This window comes from Macaca fascicularis, chromosome 2 (assembly GCF_037993035.2).
Source record: "Macaca fascicularis isolate 582-1 chromosome 2, T2T-MFA8v1.1".
NCBI classification, from domain to species: domain Eukaryota; kingdom Metazoa; phylum Chordata; class Mammalia; order Primates; family Cercopithecidae; genus Macaca; species Macaca fascicularis.
This window is the reverse complement of record NC_088376.1, coordinates 170,568,334-170,592,541: the sequence shown is the minus strand read 5'-3', so window position 1 is coordinate 170,592,541 and position 24,208 is coordinate 170,568,334. Positions and strand designations below refer to the sequence as shown.

Genomic DNA, 24,208 nt, shown 5'->3' with positions numbered 1-24,208 from the left:
AAAATGCCAAAAGCAGTTGCAACAAACTGAAGAACTTCTGCACAGCAAAAGAAACTATCATCAGAGCAAAAAGGCAACCTACAAGATGGGAGAAAATTTTTGCAATCTACCCGTCTGAAAAAGGCCTAATATCCAGAATTTACAAGGAACTTAAATAAATGTACAAGAAAAAAACAAACAACCCCACCAAAAAGTGCGCAAAGGATATGAACAGACACTTCTCTCTCTTTTTTTTGGAGACAGAGTCTCACTCTGTCACCCAGCTGGAGTGCAGTGGTGCAACCTGACTCACTGCAACTTCTGTCTGCTGGATTCAAGCAATTCTGCCTCAGTCTTCCAAGTAGCTGGTCTTACAAGCATATTCCACCATGGCCAGCTAATTTTTGTATTTTTAGTAGAGACAGGGTTTCACCATGTTGGCCAGACTGGTCTTGAACTCCTGACCTCAAATGATCCGCCCTCCTCAGCCTCCCAAAGTGCTGGGATTACAGGCATGAGCCACCACTCCAGGCCTAAACAGACACTTCTCAAAAGAAGACATTTATGCAGCCAACAAACGTAAGAATAAATTTCAACATCACTAATCATCAGAGAAATGCAAACCAAAACCACAAAGAGATAACATCTCACACCAGTCTGAATGGCGATTATTAAAAAGTCAGGAAACAATAGATGCTGGCAAGGCTGTGGAGAAATAGGAATGCTTTTACACTGTTGGAGGGAGTGTAAATTAGTTCAACCATTGTGGAAGACAGTATGGTGATTCCTCAATCTATAACCAGAAATACCATTTGATCCAGCAATCCCATTACTGGGTATATACCCAAAGGAATATGAATCATGCTACTATAAAGACACATGCACATGTATGTTTATTGCAGCACTATTTACAATAGCAAAGACATGGAACCAACCCAAATGCCCATCAATGATAGACTGGAAAAAGAAAATGTGGTACATATACACTATGGAATACTATGCAGCCATAAAAAAGAATGAGATCGTGCCCTTTGCAGGGACATGGATGGAGCTGGAAGCCATCATCCTCAGCAAACTAACACAGAAACAGAAAACCAAACACTGTATGTTTTCACTTATAAGTGGGAGTTGAACAATGAGAATATATGGACACAAAGAGGGGAATAACATAAACCAGAGCCTAATGGGGGGTGTGGGGAGAGGAGAGGGAACTTAGAGGATGGGTCAATAGGTTAAGCAAACCCCCATGGCACACATATACCTATGTAACAAACCTGCATGATCTGCACGTGTATACTGTTTTCCTTTTTTAGAAGAAATAAAGAAAAAAAAAAAGAGTAGATAATAATATCAAGAGTAATTTATAGAAGACTTTTGTCAACTCCAAAATTTTATTTGTGGTTGATTCCCAATTGCCACCCAATGTTACTTTAACAGGACTATTAAATTAATGAAATGTTGGACTAAAATAAAAAAAATTAGCTAAATAATGCACAGCACTTAATGGCATACCATGCACTATTCTAAGTGTTTTACAGAATTAATTTACTTAATAGTCACAACAACATTATAAGATTATTCTCCCATTTTTTTAGATGAGAAAACTGAAAACCAGAGATTTTATAGTCACAAAACCATTAAATGGCAGACATAGGATACTAATCCAGGCAGTCTGGCTCTAGAGTCCCTGATCTTAGCCACTATACCACACAGCTTCTCCAAGGAACAAAGAAAAGGATTATTTTTTGGACCTGATTACAAATGCCTATAAATATTTTTCTTTCAACAATTCTGGACTCTACATAAAGATGAAACTCACAAATAATGGAAATTAAGTAGGAAAGTCCCAATGAGGCAAGATAAATAGCTTTTGACCTCAACTTTACAATAGAGGAAACTTTGGTAGTAGGACAGAGGAAGCAAGAAATTTAAAAACTTCTCTGTGATAGCAAAGTATATTCAAGGTTGCAATCAGCACAAGGTTAATCTTTTCATGCTTTAATTCAAGAAGTCCTATAACCACAGAACACATTCCTAAACATTTATTTAATATGTGGCAGGTATTATTGTAATAATACATAGGCACTTGGCAGAAGACAGAGCTCTATCACTAGCATTCCACCATATGTACATTTCAGCAGGAACAAATAGCTGAAGTCATAGAAATATGCCTTATAAAGATACTGTGCTACAAAACCTGAACTTCAAGGAATGATTTTTTTTGACCCAAAGATATGGCCAGTTTGTGGTAGAGCAAAACAATCTGTGTGGGATGTGGAATATGGTGTTTAAAAGCTGGTCCATAAACCATACTGGACCGTCATAATAAAGGGTAAATATGACACAAACCAGATCAAAATGGAGACATAGACCTGACCACTGTATTCTTGAAAGAGCCAGAATACAGGTGTCCTTCCCTTACTGAACCAGACTAGGATTGCTTTTTCAAAAAATCACAATAACCAGTAATCAATCAAAGAGCTCCAATTGCCTTTATTCTGGATCCTATACGGTGCTAGGCGATACTCAGACATTAACTGCAGTGTTCCTGCCTGACTAAAGGTGGAATCCTTGGTTGATCCTCAACTGAACTACGGTCTAGGGTCGCCTCAGACAAATGGTCCAGGACGATAGGGCAGACAATGGACAGAGACACTTGCGTTTGAAGTCTAGTTCTTACCAGCATGATCTGCCCATGAAGGGAAGGTGTTGACATTTTTATTACTTCTATCAGAACAGAAATTGTATGCCACACACTGAGGGGCAAGTTTCTCTAATTTTTTGGAGAAACACAAAAACTAAGCAAGCATACTTTTGTAATAAATAAGGATCTTAAACAGGAAGCTTGTAGAGAACATTACATTTTTTCCAGCCTTATTATAGATGCAGCCTCACTCCTAGGAACAAGGACACGGATCTCACATGGCTTTGAAGTAGGGGGAAAAATCTTCAAAGGCTATCTTGAAACACTTCGAAAATGTGTTACTGTAAAGAACTCAGCAATTAAGTAAATCACGGGAAATCCCCAAGATATAAGGTAGTTAATGTGGTTTTAAGAAATGGAGCCGCCAGCTCTGCCTGGGAGAACAAATTGCACCAAATGTTCCTTCTCTTAACCTATAGCTTTAATTTAATGCAACTGATGCTGCAATTATATCAACTGGTATATATCTGACCAGCACTTCACTCAAGTCTTTCCCTTTTTTGTTTGAGTGCAGCGGTGTGATCTCAGCTCACTGCAACCTCCACCTCCTGGGTTCAAGCTATTTTCCTGTCTCGGCCTCCTGAGCAGCTGGGACTACAGGCACCTCCCACCATGCCCAGCTAATGTTTGTATTTTCAGTAGAGACAGGGTTTCACCATGTTGACCAGTCTGGTCTTAAACTCATGACCTCAGGTGATCTGCCTATCTTGGCTTCCCAAAGTGCTGAGACTACAGGCTAGAGCCATGGCTCCCAGCAGTATTACATTTTCTGAATAATTTGATTCACTATATTTTGGGCTAAATATATTGCAAAACATATTGTACTTATTTATTTTATTTTTAACTTTAAAAACTCAACTATTTTAAATAATAATGTTAAAACATAATTCTCATTTAATAACATGGAAGTTGCTTGGTGAAAATAATTTAGGAAAAATACCACTAACATTTATTGAGTTTTAAATATGTGCACTTACTATGCTAGGCACTTTACCCATATTATTGCATTTACAGTCTTCACAGCAGCCCCATAATTTAGGTATGATTATTATCTCCATTGTTCAAGTGAGGAAACTAAAGATAAGAGACTTAATCAATGCCATATGGCGGAGCCAGTAAATTAACCCAGTTCTAACACCCAAGTTCACTTTTGCAAACTCTAGGTTGCACATTAGGAGAAATAAATGTCATATCCCACCATCAATGTGGTTTAGCACTGAAACTCAGTGCTCTTAATTTCATAGAGTAGTTTATGTGTCCTTCAAATGGGGAAGAATTCTATTGAATAATATTTGACTCCAGTTGTGGCTATGTGACTGTAGGCATCTGATGGAAGGTGGGAAATTGTCAACCATCTAAGCACCTAGTCGACTTAATACTAGATACTTACAAACATAAAGATGCTTAAGTAACTCAGGACTTTTTCACTTCGTACTTGGTTGTATGGCATCCTGGCATCATAGAGACAAATTCCAAACTACACAGTTTAAAATTATAGATGGACTTTCCATAGAACCTCAGTGGTCAGATTTTCTAATTTAAAATTGCAGTAGCCAAACTGATAAATATGTGCTTGTAGGGAATAATAAGACAGAATATTTAAAACCTGAAAAATCGCCGGGCATGGTGGCTCATGCCTGTAATTCCAGCACTTTCGGAGTCTGAGGCAGATGGATCACTTGAGGTCAGGAGTTCCAGACCAGCCTGCCCAACATGCATTGTATCCATAGCTTGGCTGACTTTCTTAAAAAACAGCTTGATGGCAAGAAAAGAGAACTGAGTAGATGTTATAAGTAGTTAAGTACAAATCTATCACTACTTCTTGTGAAAATGCTCTGGCTGCCACACTGGTGATGAATAGCTAGCTCGTTCTTTCCAAACTGAGTGCAGTAGAGTTTTGCAGTGCTCAGTTGGGTAGGACAGATGTTGGATAATCCCAATTATCCAACATCTCTACTAAAAATACAAAAATTAGCTGGGCGTGGTGGCAGACGCCTGTAATCCCAGCTACTTGGGAGGCTGAGGCAGGAGAATCAATTGAACCCGGGAGGCAGAAGAATTGATTGAACCCAGGAGGCAGAAGCTACAGTGAGCCGAGATCACGCCATTGCACTCCAGCCTGGGTAACGAGAGCAAAACTCTGTCTCAAAAAAGATAAAAAAATAAAACCTGAAAAATCAGAAGGTTCTGATGAGCCACTCATAGGCTTTTCCTCTTGATAATATGTGGGATCCTGTGTCAATATAAGGTAGCAAGCGACTTTACAACAAAGAAGAAATTATCTTTTTTTTTTTTTTGCCTGTATAAAGTCTTTGCAGGGGTGGCTAAATGTCATCTTTGCAGAATCCAACTTATTTTCTGTGTTCAGTTGACAACCAAGTAGGAACCATTCCCTTTCAACAAAACAGAAGCAATAACGAAAGGTTCTGCTCCTATATTTTGTAGCATTTTCTCAACTGGTATTCTCATGGCATACACCCCAACGAAGCAAGTATAGAGATTTTATTTAGAGACAGTATTATTTGAAAGTAACCATGAAGATATGTATAACCCCAATTATCCAACAACTCTCCTACCCAACTGAGCACTGCAACACTCTACTGCACTCAGTTTGGAAAAAACGAGCTATCTATTCATCACCAGTATGGCAGCCAGAGCATTTTTGCAAAAAGTAGTGATAGATTCATACTTAACTATTTATAACATCTACTCAGTTCTCTTTTCTTGCCATCAAGCTGTTTTTTAAGAAAGTCAGTCAAACTATGGATGAAATGCCTATGATTTAGATAGACGAAAACTATGTTCTAATTTGGTTTACGCTCTACGATGTCTTCGGTAAGCAAATGTAACTGCTTGGTTTCATCTACGATTACCCACTTAGTATAAACATTACACTGTACTAAGTTCAGCAAGGGAAAATGTTGCCTCCAAGACCCCCTGAGAAATAAAACCAGAAATAACCTAAGCAGGTGCCTTACCATGGATGTTCCAGATGTCCAGATAAGGGATTAGGAAGACGACCCAAAATAATCGCCCACTTCCAAGCATGGCAGGCAATGTCTTCATTTCCTGCACATATCAGGGATGGAAAAACTGCTCAAGTAGAAGGCTTTGCTTTGTCTTCTGAATGCTGCAGAGTTGGGTCAGTTTACCTACCCCAGTGGCATCTGTGAAATAACTAAAAAAAAAGAAGAGAGAGGTGGTAAGAGAGGAGAGTAGGAAGAACCTGGATGATTTTGTGAAACAAAGTGAACAGAAAGATGATGTGGTACTCTGTCCTGTGGTTTTTGCTTCTTGTCAGGTTGGCTGTTCACTTTCAAACACTCTGCTCTGCAAAGCAGCTCAGTCCTTAACTTCTCCTTCCGCTCTACCACATTTTTGCCCCAGCTTGAGGTTTTTCCTGCACTCTACGTTCAGTGAAATGAGCGATTAAACTTTAAAGAAATCTATATTGTTACAGTCTTTAAGTTGAGATTTTAATCAAATTAAGGTCAGGAAATTTATGGTAAAACTATCAATGGTAAGCATACATTTTCCCCTTTGTGATAGCTTGTGATTATGAAACTTCTTTTATGTAAAAGATTTTAGGTTTCTTGTTTTTCCTGTACATGTCACAGTAAGATAAGACTGCTTATTGTCATTAAACCAGTGAAGATTTATCTGAGGTTATGGAGAAAATGAGTGACAGGAAGCACTTCCTCAACAGAAGAAGGAAGAGCAGCCGTCTTTAATTTGTGGATACATATCAATGGAACAAGATCATCATTAATATTGGCTACATGTTCTCTCTAGATAATAAAGTTCTAATCTAAAGGAGATCTTGAATATCAATTAAAGGAAATTTCCATTTTAAACATTCTTCATGCAGTTGTCTTGATGAAGTAGAATAGAAACAGTAAAGAAAGAAATGGAAAAGTTCAAGATCAGATACCACAGGCCACCATAGGACTGTTTTCTCCACAACCACTTGTAATAATTAGCTTAGCTTATAGTCATAGGAGCTAATCAAATTCACCTGCCATTTGAGACTCCAAATAAGAGATCTAGATTTGTGGCATTTGTGATCATTGACAGAAATCGATTATATAAGTTTTTTCTCAGAGACTGATGATTTTCTTCCAAGGCCAAACTTCAGTGTTTTTAAGTACAAGGAAAGTTTTAAAAGCAAGGAAAGTATATATAGATTGCTGGCCATTTTGGCGAGACCCGGGAAGCTGATGGGCAATACTTGATTCAAAGCTCCCGATTGAGTTGCCAAGGGTAAATTAAAATTAAAAAAAACAGTTATCAATATTTATTGATTCAAATAGACAATGTGCTATGTTTGGAGATGAATGATGAATGAGTTGTTATTGCTGATTTTAAAGAACTCATTCAACCAGTACTACAACTTCCTTACATCCACCTTTAGTGTTGGTCCTATAATAGAGTATAATACAGAGAGGCTACACACAGCCTTTTGGAATTTCTGTTATTAAATAAACATCCTGGGAAATATTTATGCAGTATTTACACATCTCCTTCCTTTTCCCGTGTTCAGAGTAGAGTAAAAACTTCTTGAGGCAGCTGAAGCAAGGCTCATTGTCCCTTTAAAATGGCCCAGAGGTCAAAAGCCACAACCTTATGGCTTATGGGTTACGTAAGCCCAAATCAGAGAGAGAACATATTAACTTTATCTCAGCTTGAAACTGTTATGTCACTATTTTAAGTATTTTTCATACAAAAAAGTCCATGCTAGTTAGACAAAATTTAGAAAAAATCTTATGTAGCATCTAATGTATTTTTAAAAGATGTATATATTTTCTTGCTTTTATTAGCACGCCTAGCTCTTTATCCTTCTGCAGGTAGAGTCCTGAGTGTTCCACTGTAGATAAAACGCTGCCTCAGAATCTCACTCCTGTCTTTGTTCTAGTAAAGACAAAAAGAAAAAAAAAATGGAAAGAAGCCAGACTCAGTAATTTATTATCTCAGTAATAAGTCAATCTTGCCTTAAGCTTATAACTTTTGTAATCCCATCATAATTATGTATTGTTTGATTCCAAAATTATAATTTTCATGTATATTTGCAAATTTAAAGAGTTTATTACATTCTTGAAAGCGATTGCATTACAAATTGCAACAATTTTAAAGACATGAACCTCTAATGAGTTTTATGTTGAAAGACAAAAAGGAAATAGAATTTGGTATCTTCAAATTCTCCTTACAAACATCTCAGGAACTACTTGGAGGGTAAATTTTTCAGTTCACTTACAGACTCGGTTGATTTCATGAATGATGAAGCAGCTATACTTTCTGCAATATTTTTCCCTCAGGTAATCAGAGAACCAGCAATCATAAAACATGACACAGGATCCCGGAAAAGTCTTGCCCCTGATGTTAGACAACCCCAAAGAGATGAATCTTGGTTCTGATTTTTTAACATCCCCCCAAAACATTCCATAGCTTTACTGTAAATGTAGTCCAGCAATTTAAAACCTTTGACATTTTTCAATTTGGTGCCATTTTTTCACTAATGTTATTGTGAGCAATAGTTTCTGTACATTACTATACTTTATACTCAGCCTGGGCACTTTTTATAAAATGGGTGGAATTTTTTAATCCTATTCATTTCCATTGAATCAGAATCTCACAAGGTGAAGGACAGATATCCCTATTTTTAGAAAGCTCCAAAGATGATTTTGATATACTGATTTGAAGGAATAGTTAGAAATCAATTATGAGTTGGCAGGGGACATAAGCTTTTGAATCACATATGTGGTATCAAAGCTTTGTCACTTACTAGCTATAGAAACTTTAATAGATTTCCTATGTTCTTAGAGTCTGTAGTAGACACAGAAATGCACTTCTCAGATCCCCCTTCAAGGATATCTTTGCTCTTAGATGGGGGGAATGCAATAGGCAGAGTACCTTCAGCTGTAAACTTCTCCCAGGTCTCCTCAGTTGAGACACACCTTGACCAAGGTCATGCTTTCCCATGACAGCTTGCATCCAATGATGGAGCAGGGAAAGTGTACAGATTGCTGGCCATTTTGAACTGACACGGCAAGCTGATGGGCAATACTTGATCCAGAACTCCCAACTGAGTTGCCAAGGGCATATTAGGCCTACATCACAGTTTCTTCCTCTGATCCCTTCCTTTCACAGTTGTTGATCCCTAATCTATCTGTGTCTGCTTCCAGAGAACCAAATCTGCTCCACATTTCAATTTCCAGTTCTATAAAACATAGTAACAATACCTATCTGTTTTGTTGGTTAACTGAGGTGACACATGCAAAGTAATCAGTAAATTGCAACTATAATCATTCTGGAACCAAGAAACCCTGTATTAATGAGCCAAAATGTAATGATGGTGGAACAAGTTGAAAATATCTGCTTGCTAATGGGAGTCATTGTTGCATAGAGATCAAGACTCTAAAGTAAATGCCATAATAAAGCTTTGATTAGCAGAGGAATGGTGTAGCTTAAAGCTGGTCCAAATTACAAAAACATTTGCAAAGGAGTCTTAGGTCTATATGTAGTGTCTCATGGTTCCATGTCTTACGAACTAAAAATCAATTTATATGCACCCAACGTTTCCATGATAGTGTTTAAAAAAATTTCATAAGCAATGTTTGATTGTTGAGTGAAGTATTATTTGCAATAATAAAACATAATAAAGTGAGGAAGCCTCACTTTTAGGACAATTGGTCTCCCCAAATGAAGAAATAATATAGTATTCATAGTTCGAATTCTTATATAACAGTAATCAATTCCAACTGAATAATATTTAGCTCATTTTGATAAAAACTTTTATGGTTTGAGTGTGGGTGTCTCCTTGAAATTCCTATGTTAGAACTTAACCCCTAAAGTGATGGCATTAAGAGATAGGGACTTTTGGAATGTGATTAGGTCATGAGGGCTCTGCCCTCATGAATGGAATTAATGTCCTTATGAAAGAGGCTTCAGGCTGGGTGCTGTGGCTCACATCTGTAATCCCAAACTTTGTAAGACCAAGTCAGGAAGATTGCTTGAGGCCAGAAGTTCAAAACTAGCCTGGGCAACATAGTAAAACCCCTGTACCTACAAGAAACTTCAAAACTTAGCTGGATATGGTGGTATATGCCTGTAGGCCCAGCTACTTGGGACACTAAGGCAGGAGGATCATTTGAGCCCAGGAGTTCAAGGCTACAATGAGTTATGATCATACCACTGCACTCCAGCCTGGGAAAGGGAGTAAGACCCTGTCTCTAAAAAAAGCTTCAGAGAACTGCCTGCACTTCCATCTCTTCTACCATGTGAGGACACAGCATTCATCCCTTTTTGCTCCCTTCCACCTTGCTGTCAGGAGGCAGTAAGAAGGCACCATTCTGGAAGCAGAGAGCAACCCTCGCCAGACACTGTGTCTGCTGGAGCCTCGATCTTGGACCTCCCACTCTCCGGAACTGTGAGAAATATATTTCTGTTCTTTCTAAACTACCCAGCTTTTATAGTGAGCTATGATTGTGCCACTGCTCTCTAGTCTGGGTGACAGAGCGAGACCCTGTCTTTAAAAACAAAGGAAGAAACAAGAATTACTGTTTAAGGTATATTGTCATACCAGCACAAACGGAAGAAGACAGTCACGTAAGTTTCTGCAAAGATGTTTTCTAGGCCATGGTGCATCAATGGTCCCTGTTAGAAAGCTGCTTTAAGCTAAGGGGGAAAATGTCAATATGACTAATTTTCAGTTTTTAGGGACACACATACGTTCCTATTCAGAAAAGGGAATACAAGAAACATAGGTAGCCACTGGTCAATAGCCAGGGTGCCCTGCTGCAGCAGTGGGTGAAGTTTCTTAATTAGCCCATGCAATAGCTCCAGCCTCTGTTCCTTGGAAGATCTTTCTAGTTTTTGAAAATAAAGCTCAATGGGAAGTAGACTCTGAGGCAGAGACTAGTAGGCAGGAAGTTTTTTAGGGTGTGCACTGGGGATCATTAAGCGTGGAGGCAGAAAAGAGAACCGAATTCAGCAGAGGGTAAAGGGACACATCAGGATGTGATACAGTCTCAGCAAAGGCCTCAGCAAAACAGAAGAAGGTCTGAAGCTGGGTTGATCCTTTATAGTTTTTAGTTTGGCCAAGGAGGTTGGGATTTTTTATACCTGCAATGACCAGTCATTGGATGCAGGCTGTCTCCAGGAAAGGGGGTTTGCATTTGGGTAAAGAATTTCTCTTTGCAGTGGTAAATTTCCATACAAGACTGACAGCTGAGGCCTCTTAGCCAGGAACACTCCCCACAGCTTGGGGAAATAAATTCTTTAGTCCTGAAGAGGCTATGAATGGTGCATCATAGCTTCCACTACACTAGCTCTCTTGCCTTGATGATCACAGATCACAGCTGAGGTGGGCATTAGAGAAGATGGCTTTGGGGGATACACAGCTTCATCATTCCATTTCCTGGTTCTGCAAGTTAGGGTCCAGGTAGAGTTTTGGTGTTTAATATAGTCTATTATAAAATAGTCTTAGAGTTCTCTCAAACATCTGGTAGGATTTCTGTTTATTCTCTTTCAGTAAGTTTTGTGCACAAATAACCGCAGTTAAAGAACTTGTGCAGTTGTGGATTTTTCAAGCCAAAGAGACTTAGTAGCCATTATGCTCTGCCCAGCCTCCAGTTCACATTATAATGATAGCTATCCTGAGACTAAAATAGGACTTGGTAGAAAAGTGATTCTTAATCTTCTCTTTATGAGCGAGTTCCCACTGTCAGGCACTCTTATAGGACTTTGGGGAAGAGAACTTGGAGTCAGAAACTTATCTCCTTCTGAGGGTACAGTTTTAAAACTGGGGTAAAGAAGCAGCTGGTAAAATAAAAAATTTTATTTTTATAGTGGCTTTCACAGCAAAATTGAGTGGAAAGTACTGAGTTCTCATATAGTCCCTGCCCCCACACATGCACAGCCTCCTTCACCGTCAACGTTGGCATTAGTGTAACACATTTATTACAATCAATGAATCCTGTGTTGACACATCAGCATCACCCAAAATCCATGGTTTACATTAGGGTTTACTCTTGATACTGTATATTCTATGGATCTTGACAGATGCATAATGACATTTATTCACTGTTATAGTAACATAAAGAATAGTTTCACAGCCCTGTAAAACGTTTGTTCTCTAATCATCCTCCCTCCACCCTAACACCTGGCAACCACTGTTTCCATAGTATTGCTTTTCCCAGAACGTCATGGAGTTGGAATCAATGTAGCCTTTTCAAGTTGGCTTCTTTCACTTAGTAATATGCAGGTAAGTTTCCTTCATATCTTTTCATGGCTTGGTAGCTCATTTCTTTTTAGTGCTTAATAACATTCCATTGTCTGGACGTACCATAGTTTATTCACTTATCTACTGAAGGACATCTTGGTTGCTTCCAGATTTTGGCAATAATGAATAAGCTTCTGTAAGCATCTGTGTGCATGTTTAGGGGAGACATATGTTTTCAATTCATTGAGTAAATAGCATAGTTGAATTTTTTAACTGCAAGATACCAAATTACTGAAGGCTCAGCCTACTTAGATTGCGGACCACAGGCCCATAGCCTCTCTTAGCCAAGTCCTATTCCTGCTATCTCTAGTTTGAGTTGATCTGCATCTTCGTCCTAACATTTTGGCTAATGTTACAGGCTTAGTCAGCATGGGTTCTGCCATGTAAGAAATGTTTAACACCGTATAACTAGGTTCACTAGCTTTCCAGGCTGAAAATTCAAACTCTTAGTATCTTTCTCCCTACTTCCTCCATGAAACAAAAGCCACAATTTAGATTATGATGTACTCTGTACACAGTCCTGGTAAAAATGACTAGTTCATACAATAGTCTCTGACTAGTGTAATGAGAAAGGAGCCATTTTAAATTTCTTGAAGTGCCCAAAAATGAACTTAGATGCTATATAGTGAGAAGTAACACAGCAAAGAGAAATGTCCAACTATCCAACAGCGTTGCATTAGCAAAAATCATGCTGCTGCCTGTGTGCTCAGTTCCTGTGAAGTCAGAGACTAAACCTTCACCCATACTGTTCTGGAAAAAATTACCTCCACGACAGTGGTAACAGAAAAGTCACATGCCTCGTGATGTCCCACCATGTTCTAAGTCTTACCCAGCTGCGTCCTCAAAAGCTGGCACATGCAGAATCCCAATTGCAAGGGACGCTGGGGAATGTGATCTTTAACTTGCCTGCTTCCAGAGTCTCAGATTTGAAGATAAAAAGGAGTTGGAGTTGGAGTTGGAGTGGCCCTCAAACAAGGGTGGTTTTATCCCTCAGGGAAATTTGACAATGTTTGGAGACATTTTTGCTTATCAGCTGGTGTGGGGGTGCTATCAGCATCTAGTAGGTAGAGGCCAGGAATGCTGCTAAACATCCTACAATGCACAGGAGAGACCTCACATCAAAGAATTATCCAGCCCAAATTGTCAACCGTGCAAGGTAAGAAATCCTGGTATAAAGTGAGCAGACCTACTGTATCTACCTCAAAGTCCCTCCTCTGATTGATTGATAGTCCTTGGTGGCAGTGAAAGCCCTAAGATTCGTTTCTGGAGACTCACAAAGCAGAAATCTGAACTCCACAGTCTTATGCTCTCCCCCTGCCACCTCTCCCTCTGTCACACACACACACACACACACACACACACACACACACACACACACACAATCACTTATTTTAAAAAGCATTGAAATAAAGATAGAGACTATGTTTTATGACCACCTGAGTTTCAGTCTTCCATCCCACTTCCCACCTGCCCCTGTGTTATTGCATCTTGAATCTATAAAAGCTTATGATAAATATAAAACTCTTCTTCAATCCAAACTTGAAGAAATTGAGCACATACCTACATCAGTCTCTCATCAAACTCATCTCTAGTTCCGTTTTAGAGTGGGTTCCCTCAGAAGCAACCCCCAGTTCAAGGATTTGAGTGCAAGTAGTTTATTTGGAGGTGTTCCTAACATAGTAGGGGGGTGAAAGAGTTAGACAGGAAAGAGAAGGAAGCTATTAGTTGGTTGTTCTCTAGCTGCAGATTACCATTGGTGCATAAGGCATTTAATCCCCACCTCTAGGACTCTGACAGCCAACATTGAACATAGGCTTCAGTTATCCCACTCAAGGGCTGAGAGAGTTGGCACATTTATGCATTTTATTAGTTTCTTAGAGTTCCTGTAAGAAACTACCATGAATGTGATGGCTTAACACAAATTTATTATACAACAGCTCTGGAAGTCGTCAGTCCGAAATGGGTCATACTGGGATAAATTCAAGGTGACAGCAGAGCTGCATCTGAAGGCTCCATGGGAGGATCTGTTTCCTTGTCTCTTCCTCTTCAGCTTTTAGAGGCCATTTGCAACCCTTTGCAAATAGAAGGGGTGTCCCCTTTATCTTCAAAGCCAGCATCAGAGTATCTTCAAATTTCTCTCTGACTATGACCTCCTTCTTCCACTTTTAAGGAAGAACCCATAGGATAAGATGGAGCCCATCTGGAAAATTCCTCAGCCCTTGAGTGGGATAACTGAAGCGTATGTTTAATGTTGGCTCTCAGAGTCCTGGAGGTGGGGATTAAGTGCCTTATCCAACAATGGTAATCCACAGCTAGAAAACAAACCAATTAGTAGCTTCCTTCTCTTTCCTGTCTAACCTTTTCACCCCCTATTATGTTATGAACACCTCCAAATAAACTACTTGCACTCAAGTCCTTGAATTAGGGGTTGCTTCTGGGGGAACCCAGTCTAAAATGAAACTTGATATGAGTTTGGTGAGAGACTGATGGAGGTATATGCTGAAATTCTCAAGTTTGGATTGAAGAAGAAGAATTTTATATTTATTATAAGCTTCCATCTCCAGATCATCACTTAATCACATCTGGAAAGTATCTTTGCCCTGTGAGGCAACTTATTTAGATTTTTGGGATTAGATTGTGGACACCTTTTGGTGGGCCTTTACTCTGTCTACTGCATACACCTCCTCTCATCAGTCATTAGTTGAAGACCGATTCCAAGGACAGCATTAGCACTTCAGCCTGCTACTCAGGTAAATCAAGCAGGCACTGGTAGTCAGGGAAAATTCACAGGCAAAGAAATGCAAGTGCCAGCAACTGGAAATTAGGAAGTGTGCAGCAAAGTGAGAAGGTGAGGGATAGAGGTGGGGATCAGCCACCATTTGTTGCTAAAGGCACAAACACTTTTTTTTTTTTTTTTTTTTTTTAGTTTTTGTTTTGTTTTAAGAGAGGAAGGAAGGAAGGGAGACAGGACAAAATCACAGGGTCTATGCAAAGTTAATATTTATATACAAGAAAAGGCTTATATAAGTGTGGAAGGGAGATGCAGAGTTCAACAAGCAAGCCACTGTATTTTTTAACTCTATAGTAAGAGAAACACAACTCTGAAGAATCAAAAATCTTTTTCCCTTGGAAAGCGATGTATTAAAAGAAACAAAATATTTTAGAAAACTTTCATGTTCTTAATATGATTCAATAGTTCCCTGTTCATTTTGAGAAGACGGTGGCGGCAGCAGCATAGTTTTTAAATCTTTCCAAATACATCCAAATAAATAAGGTAACCAAATAACAAACCCAAAAACTCATGAATAATTTTTACAAAAAAATTAAAAAAAAAAAAACAGGTAATAAAGTGTGTCACAGAGCACAATGTACAAGTAGATGAGGACAAATTACCAACAGGCATAAATCTGCATACAACAACTTCTGTGCAAGAGGAAGTAGAGGGATGCAATGGGACATCTGACAGAGCTGAGAACAACAGAACCCTCAAAATAGCTAAGAGGAACTCACTGCATCACACAGTGGGCCAAATGAGTTCAGCAGCTGAACCTGGGAGGGGTGTGCCTGCTCTATTAGCGGATAATCACAAGAGCCTGCTGTAAGAACCGGAAAGGCTGGAGACCTCCAGCCTCCATAAATTTTCAAAACTAACCCACTATGGTTTCCTCCCAGGGAGCCAACACTGTATAGAAATTGCTGGGAGTGGCATCAAAATAAGAAAGAATAGTAACAATAAAGATGAAGAAAAGAAAAAGTTATTAAATGGTAGAAAGGAACACAGTTCAAAAAGCAAGCTACTGTATTTTTTTTACTCTCTAAAGAGAAAAAGCAAAACAGAAAATAGAGCCCTCTCAAAGTAGAAAAACTACCCTGTGTCATTCCTCCTTCTAAAAGTTTGGAAAAAACTAAGAAACAGGGAGGTAGTGAGGTCAAATCCCATACAAAGTTATTAAAAGAAAAGAGAATAAAGAACAGATTAATTTTCCTACAAACAATGAAAGCATGACAAAAACACGCCTACAGAAGATATTTTTAAATTAAGTAACACAAGATATGAAAGAACAACATAATTTGGAATCCAAAAAACTCAAAATGAGGCAACAATTCAGAAAAGAATTAGAAATAAAGAAACTCATTTTAGAAACAAAGGCTAAACAATAAGGAACACAAGAATGACTCAACTCAACAGATAATGCCTTATTAAAAAGAGAAGGTGAAAATGAGACTTTTAAAAATGCACACAATAAATGAATAGATAAAAAGGATTGAAAATAATGAATATTGAAAGTAGGCCAAGAAGATTTAATATATGGTTAACAGAAACTCCTTTTGAAGAAAATCAAAACAGGAGAATACTAAGAAGTATAATTTTTTTAAAAGCCTCAAATAAAAAAATAATATTCTCCTAAGACCACTATGTGTGTAATGTGGAATAAAGTAATTGTGGAATCATCTACTTCTACCAATTGCTATGTCTTTGAGAATTATAATTCTCCAATTCTCCATATAAAGAAAGGAAATACAGATAAAATATAAGTTACGTCAAAGACTCTGGAGTTGGATAGAATTGGAGACCATTATTCTAAGTGAAGTAACTCAGGAATGGAAAACCAAACATCATATGTTCTCACTCATAATTGGGAGATAAGCTATGGGGATGCAAAAACAAAGGAATGATACAATGGGCTTTGGGGACTGTGGGGAAAGTGTGGGGAGGGCGTGAGGAATAAAAGGCTACACTTTGGGTACAATGTACACTGCTTGGGTGATGGGTGCACCCAAATCTCACAAATCACCACTAAAGAACTTATTCATGTAACCAAGCACCACCTGGTCCCCAAAAACTTTGAAATAAAAACATAGCCATTTAACACTGACTAGTTTCCTAATATCTATATCCAGCTGAACCATCCTGGGTAATGAAAAATGTCTATGTGTTCCTTCTATATCTGCCCTGATTCTTCTGACTTGAGGGAAAGAAAAGAGGTAGTTCAAAAACCAAGGTTTTCAGTAGTAGTAGTAGAACCACCTTCTAAAGATGACCAAAACAAGAAAACAGTAGTCCAAGGATGACAAAAGGTTTTAGGGTAGCCATAGTCAAAGACACAATTGGCTAGGAAATTTGTTACCTCTGTGGCACACGATAATTTAGCATAACAATTATAACTGTTACTGATAATGTATACCAAGTCACATCAGAATTATAGGAGTTTCCCATGATTTTGGAACACATATAAATAACATAGTTATACAACTACAGCCCAAAGAAAACCAAACACCATTTCATATTTGACAATGCTTCCTGTATAATTTTTATGCAAAATAAGCCAAGTTACGTCATTTTTGGACTTTAGGGAACCTAATATCTTAAAGGATTAATTAGATCAGAAAAATACATAATTTGTAATTTGATTTTGGAAAGTTTGTCAAATATCAAAGGTTTAAAACACTTGATATCATGTGTCATTGTAAAATAAGTCATTCATTTGACCAAAGTGATAACTCAAGGATTTCAAAAAAAGATAAGAACCTTTATTTTTGGGAGAGGAGACCTACTTTTCAAAACAACAAACCCTAATGAAACAGCATGAAGCCTATTAAACTTATTTTTCAAAATTTTATAAACAGTCTATAAAAGTTTAATATTGACCATAAGATATGACTTCCATAACCCTTTTATAACCTTTATAACCTTTATTAAGGAGTCAATTAATGCTTCAAGAAAACCTTGTTAATCTGACTCAAGAGCCCATATGCTGGTCTTGCATCAGTGTGCCTTTGACATTAATGATCAACTTATAGAGAAATTGAATATATAGAGAAACTTATTTTATCTCTCAAAATTGACCATTACAATCTCACATGCCCACCTCTTCTGTGAGAGTCCTGGGGCCTCGAGGAGTTTAATAGCTTTAATTTCTGGCCCTATGTTTCTGGAATGCAGTTTATTTTGATTGGCATTGTCTACTGGGTGTGAAAATGAGACGTTAATTTCAGTCAGTGTTTAAGATTTAGCAGGACTTGGTGTCCTTTTTAGACCCAGGAGTCAAAGCCCTGTAACTTAATGTCAGAAGGACTTTAAAGCACATACAGAAAGATACACGAATGTGATAACCGTAATTAAAAATTTGTTTTTATCTCAGTCTTTTTCCTAAGCACACCAAAACTTAATAATAATGGCACAGGAATAGTTTTGATAAACCATAAAATCTGGTAGGCCAGTTACCAAAAGGAAAAGAAAAGACCTTCTGCCCTGCACAGAACATTATGTTGGAAGAAAACATTGCCTTTAGACCTTTAAGAAAACATTGTTAGCATCAGGCCACAACAAACAGAACTCAAGGTAACAAATTTATGTGAACTGAAAATGAGTTGAAGGAGAATATCACTATTTTGCACTCTTTAAAAGGGAAGAGGAAACTGAAAATGGTGAGATGCAATAAAAGTTGAACTTTGAGTTTAAAAGATTAAAATATGTTATAATTTATTAAGAGTAAAACAATCCCTTGGCCGGGCATGGTGGCTCATGCCTGTAATCCCAGCACTTTGGGAGGCCGAGGCACGCAGATCATGAGGTCAGGAGATCGAGACCATCCTGGCTGACATGGTGAAACTTCGTCTCTACAAAAAATACAAAAAATTAGCCGGGCGTGGTGGCAGGCACCTGTAGTCCCAGCTACTTGGGAGGCTGAGGCGGGAGAATGGTGTGAACCTGGGAGGCAGAGTTTCAGTGAGCTGAGATCGTGCCACTGCACTCCAGCCTGGGCAACAGAGTGAGATTCTGTCTGGAAAAAAAAAAAAAGTAAAACACAATCCCTTAAGAAAATTTCATTGTTCTAACCAAATATTTAGTGTATAAATGTTTTTTTCTTACATCAAGCCCAATGTCTAGAAAGACCATTATAATTTCCCTTTAATTATAGAGTTTCTTATATAAAAGTTTTTTGTTTTTTTAAATATATAAATTCTCTTATTGACTTACACAGACTGTTCATTACGTGCATGGACTTTCTGGTTTGTGCTGAACATCCCTTTTCTTTAAACAATCTATCATTTTATTCTAGGACTAAACTTATGATAAATGATTCTTTCTCATATAAAATTATATCTCTTTAAGCTTTCTTACAGAAAAAACAAAAAAAAAACCTCTTTATTTTTAAAACTTTCTTTACATCTCTTTTATTTCCTGGTTCCTTTTGCCTTGTTTTATACATAACCTTTAAATAAGCTTTGAATTAAACAAAAATTGTTCACCTTTTAAAAAATGAAATACTTTTGTTTTTAGAAATGATGCTTTCCTACAATATATTATTGGACAATACCCAAATAATGAAATATCTATTATTTAATATAACTTTAGATTCTAAATTATAAGTTTGTCTACAAGTATTTATCCCATTTTCCCAATTATTTTATTTTAATCATTTACCTAGATTGTTTATGAAAATTGCAATAGTCATTATTTAAAGTTATAGAACTGCCATTGCAAAATTATAACGGAGACAGTGAAAAATATTTGACCTAACTGACTTCATCTTGCTTCTAACCTCCAACCTGTCCTTGTTTATTCCTGTGCATAGGCCAAACTAACTTTGGGAGGAACTTAGTTTACAGTTTAGCTTTGAAACAAAGATGGTAACAGTCCTTTCCCAAAATAAACCTTACTGCCTGTGGACTAGACCTTCTAAAGCCACAAGATAAGAAGTTATGGTAATCATACTAAATTCAAGATGTAGCTATTTTCATTAAACCAATATCAATGTCTTATTTATTAAAAATTACATAAGCAAAGATAATTCTGTATTAGGTTGGATTTATAGTTTTATAACCCCTGTGCCAAATTTTGACACCTTATAGAATTTGGCAGGGATAAGTAGGAAATTGCTTGATTAATAAATGCAAACAAAAATGTATGCTGGCAGTTCGTAAGACATTTCTAATATTTTAGAAATATGAGTAATTTTAAAGCTAGCTTATTTATTAAATATTTTACTTAAGTTATGTAAGCTTGAAAAAGCATTTGACTAGTCTTTTTTCCTGATAACATATTTGATTCAAGCACTTTTATTTTCATAAGCCAATTAATTAGAGCTCTTTTATATATTTTCAGTAGTGAAACATTGTGTACACAACACATCAATACATAGACGTATTAGGTAAGCCAACAGAAGTACACCTTATAGATTCTTAAAGATCTTTTTTCCCTATCTTAAGACTTTCAAATTATTTTTTTTGTTTTTTTGACACAGAGTTTCACTCTGTTGTCCAGGCTGGAGTATAGTGGCATGCTCTCAGCTCACTGCAACACTGCACCCTCTGCTTCCCAAGTTCAAACAATTCTTGTACCTCAGCCTCCTGACTAGCTGGGATTACAAGCATGTGCCACCACACTTGGCTAATTTTTTTGTATTTTTAGTAGAGATGAGGTTTCACTATGTTGGCCAGGCTGGTCTTGAACTCCTGACCTCAAGTGATCCACTTGTCTCAGCCTCCCAAAGTGCTGGGATTATGGGAGTAAGCCACTGTACCCAGCCTCAATTTATTGATAACCTGTTTTACTACCGTAGGCAGTTGTCAACTAACTAACCTTAAATTTGCATATTACAGGAAACAACTCAGGTGAAAATCAAACAGCAAAATTTACATTATAAGGTACTGAAAGAGGGAAATTAAAATGGATTTAATTGCCAATTCAACGTAAAAGTACATAAATTATAAAGGCCTTTTAAATATGTACACACAGACATACACACACACACACACACAATCTTATAGCTTTTACTTCAGAACTTAAGCCATGAGACAAACACAAATTCACCCACTTGCAAACAAAAAACTTGCTGAGTCCAAACAGTGTTTTGTATCTTAATAGAAAAATAACAGCAGATTTAAAGCTGGCAGAAAGGAAAATAGAGAAAAAGAGAACTTAGGAACTCTATATTTTGCAGGTTGACCTTAGTACTCTTTTTCATTAATGTATATGTGCACAAATACCATATTACTTCCATTTCACATAAACTCTGGCAAGTGGAGGTGCCATAAAACCTATGGAGTGCTTGAAAGGAGATCATTCTCCTTGTTTTCTCATTCTGAGATTATTAGTTTCTTATTTTTTTTTCTTAAAAGGAGAACTGAGCTGTGGCCTAGGGTTTTTGTGTGGTGAATTGATGTGTGCTGCTTGTAGGCAAGACTCCATAGTGTGTTACCACTGAGTCATTTTCACCCTCTTAAGTGTTTCAGTTTCTCTCTCCAGAGGTCTATGACCTGTGAGAGGGCTCAAAACGCCAGGTGAGCAGCCCTTATATGCGTTTCCTGGATGAGCCTTTTTAAAAATTAATTTTTGTCAGGCATTTCCCTGTAGGGCTGCTGTACAGGGGTTGAACCCCTGTCCCCACCCTCACCCAGACACACCCACAAGGCCTCTGGTCACTCAGCTGAGTCAAGTGTATACTACAGTTAATTTTGTGTAGTTTAATACTGCCTTTGCATTTGTTTATATTTTTCTCAACTGCAAATGGCACCATGTATGGTGCGTGTTTGTGTGTGTCAGTTTTGATAAATAACTTTTTATATTTTGTTTATATGTTATGCATTCACGACATAACTTTTTCTTAATTTTTTTGTTATCTCTAGGCTAAGTGGTTCATCTGAGTGTTTTCAAATAGTCAAAAATCTCCAAAAAAATTCCAATATATTTACTGAAAAAAAATCCACATATAAGTCGACCTGGACATTTCAAACATTTCAAACCTGTGTTGTTCAATGGTCAACTGCATTTTGGGTAAAGTGTATGGATTCCTGTAAATTCCTTTAAAATGCATTTTAAAAGATGAATTAAATGGATGGATAAGATAAAAGGATATATTGTTACTATAGTAAAATGTTAATGGCAGAATCAAGATGGTGTGCATGAGTGTTCACTGTAAAATGAATTCAAACTTTGTTATATGTTGTAAATAAAATGTTGGGAGAAAAGATGCTTTCACTTGTAAGTGCAAATAAAAACTAAAGTAATTTTATTTTAAAAATGCTAAATAATATAGTCTAATATTATTAGTGACAGTGTAGATACATAAGAACTCATGTGTTTTTTAAATTTTTGTTGTGAGTGTATAAATTAGTATAAACTATTTGGAAGATAGCTTAGAATTATTGTATATATCAAAATGTAAAGTGGCTGCCAACTTGGTATTCTTACTTTCAAGGATTTACTCCATGGGAGTTATCATACAAGTGTGCAAAGATGTATACACCTACATATTCACATAAGTCTTGATTAAAACAGAAAAAATATAAGCAAATTAAATGACCAGTTAGATGATTAATTGAACATCCATACAACAATGGTAACCATTGTTAATCATAATATAGATCTATTAATATATTTCTTTTTTTTTTTTTTTTTTTTTTTTGAGACGGAGTCTCGCTGTGTCTCCCAGGCTGGAGTGCAGTGGCATGATCTCAGCTCACTGCAAGCTCCGCCTCCCGGGTTCACGCCATTCTCCCGCCTCAGCCTCCCAAGTAGCTGAGACTACAGGCGCCCGCCACCACGCCCGGCTAGTTTTTTGTATTTTTAGTAGAGACGGGGTTTCACCATGTTAGCCAGGATAGTCTCGATCTCCTGACCTCGTGATCCACCCGCCTCGGCCTCCCAAAGTGCTGGGATTACAGGCTTGAGCCACGGCGCCCGGCCTTAATATATTTCTTGAAGAAGACAGTCCCCGTATATTGTTTCGTGAACAAGGATTACAGAAAAACATAAATGGTACAATCCCAGTTTTGGTAAATGCATAAACATCCATATACTCATTTACATATATTCATGAACATATACATCTATATATGTATTTAGACACAAAGGGATCATTGAAAGAATATTCACCAAAATGTCAAAAATATTAGCTCCAAGAGATAATAATGAACCTGATTTTTTATTTTCTTCTTTGTACTTGTTTGCAATTTTTACAATGAATTCATAATCCTTTACAAAAGCACTAGTTATTATTTGAGGTTGTGTAGGGGGGAGTAAGACAGAAAGAGAAGGAAATACAGTCCAATAATGAAATAAAATGAAGCAGGCTTTATGTGTTTGTATGGATTGATCTCCAAGATTTTTTATGTGATCATTATAGACTGAAGTGTGTTACACCAAATTTCATGCTGAAGTTCTAATACCCAATACCTAAGAATGTGACTCTGTTTATAAATAGGGTCTTTAAAGAGGTAACTAAGTTAAAATGAAGTCAGTAGGTTAGGCCCTAATTGAATATGATTTATGTCCTTGTAAGAAGAGGAATTTTGTACAGATATTGACACAGATTCTAGGTTGACCAAACTTCAGTCAGGCTCCTGAACCTTCTCCTAGGCCCATCTGTGCACCTCCTTGTAAAATCCAGCTTTATCCAAAAACTCATTTAGCAAGAACCCCTCTTCCTCAGTAGTTGATCAACCTTGATATCTGATCAAGTTCCTTATCCTCCACTATCCCACAGGTAATAAATCACCTTGTTCTGTCTTTAGCAAGAATCCTGTGAAGTTGGTTTAGCTGAAATCCTCCTCACTCCTGATGTTTCCTTTTAGTAATTTTCCATCCATTGACCCCCACCCTGCTGCTTGGCTATAAATTCCCACTTGCCCATGCTGTGTTTGGAGTCAAGTCCAATCATTCTCCTACACTGCAAAATCTCGTTGTGGTGTTACCTATACCTATTGCAATGGTCCTGAGTAAAGTCTTCTTCACTGTGCTTTAACATTATTATTATTTTTGCATTTGTCATTTTTGTAACGTATTAAGTATATTTGCTTTATGTTCTGTGTTTTACAATTTCAAGATCTGAACTTTAGTTTTTTATTTTATTTTATGTTCTGGGATACATAACCTTCAGGATGTGCAGGTTTGTTACACAGGTAAACATAGGTAAACATGTGCCATGGTGGTTTGCTGCACCTATTAACCCATCACCTAGGCATTAAGCCCAGTAGGCATTAGTTACTTTTCTTGATGCTCTCCCTCCTTCAACCCCTCACCGACAGGCCCCAGTGTGTGTTGTTCCCCTCCCTGTGTCCATGTGTTCTCATTGTTCACCTCCCACTTATACGTGAGAACATGCGGTCTTTGGTTTTCTGTTCCTGTGTTAGTTTGCTGTGGATAATGGCTTCTAGCTCCATCCATGGTCCTGCAAAGGACATGATCTTGTTCCTTTTTATGGCTGTATAGTATCCCATGGTGTATATGTACCGTATTTTCA

General features: G+C 37.5%; 1 protein-coding gene across 3 annotated transcripts in view; it reads right to left on the bottom strand.

Annotated features, from left to right (window-relative positions):
* BTLA (B and T lymphocyte associated) overlaps nt 1-6,007 on the bottom strand; it is a 36,302-nt gene extending 30,295 nt beyond the window's left edge. For 2 of the 3 annotated variants that reach the window (XM_005548165.5, XM_074033463.1), the window contains exons 1-2: nt 5,956-6,007; nt 5,662-5,861 (exon numbers count right to left, since the gene is read on the bottom strand). In XM_005548165.5, the coding sequence (XP_005548222.3) occupies nt 5,662-5,749 (88 nt within the window). In that variant the 5' untranslated portion in view covers nt 5,750-5,861; nt 5,956-6,007. Of the gene's footprint in view, nt 1-5,661 lie in introns of all 3 variants that reach the window. The other variant, XM_005548167.5, reaches the window with a different exon arrangement.
* Nucleotides 6,008-24,208: the final 18,201 nt, after the last annotated feature.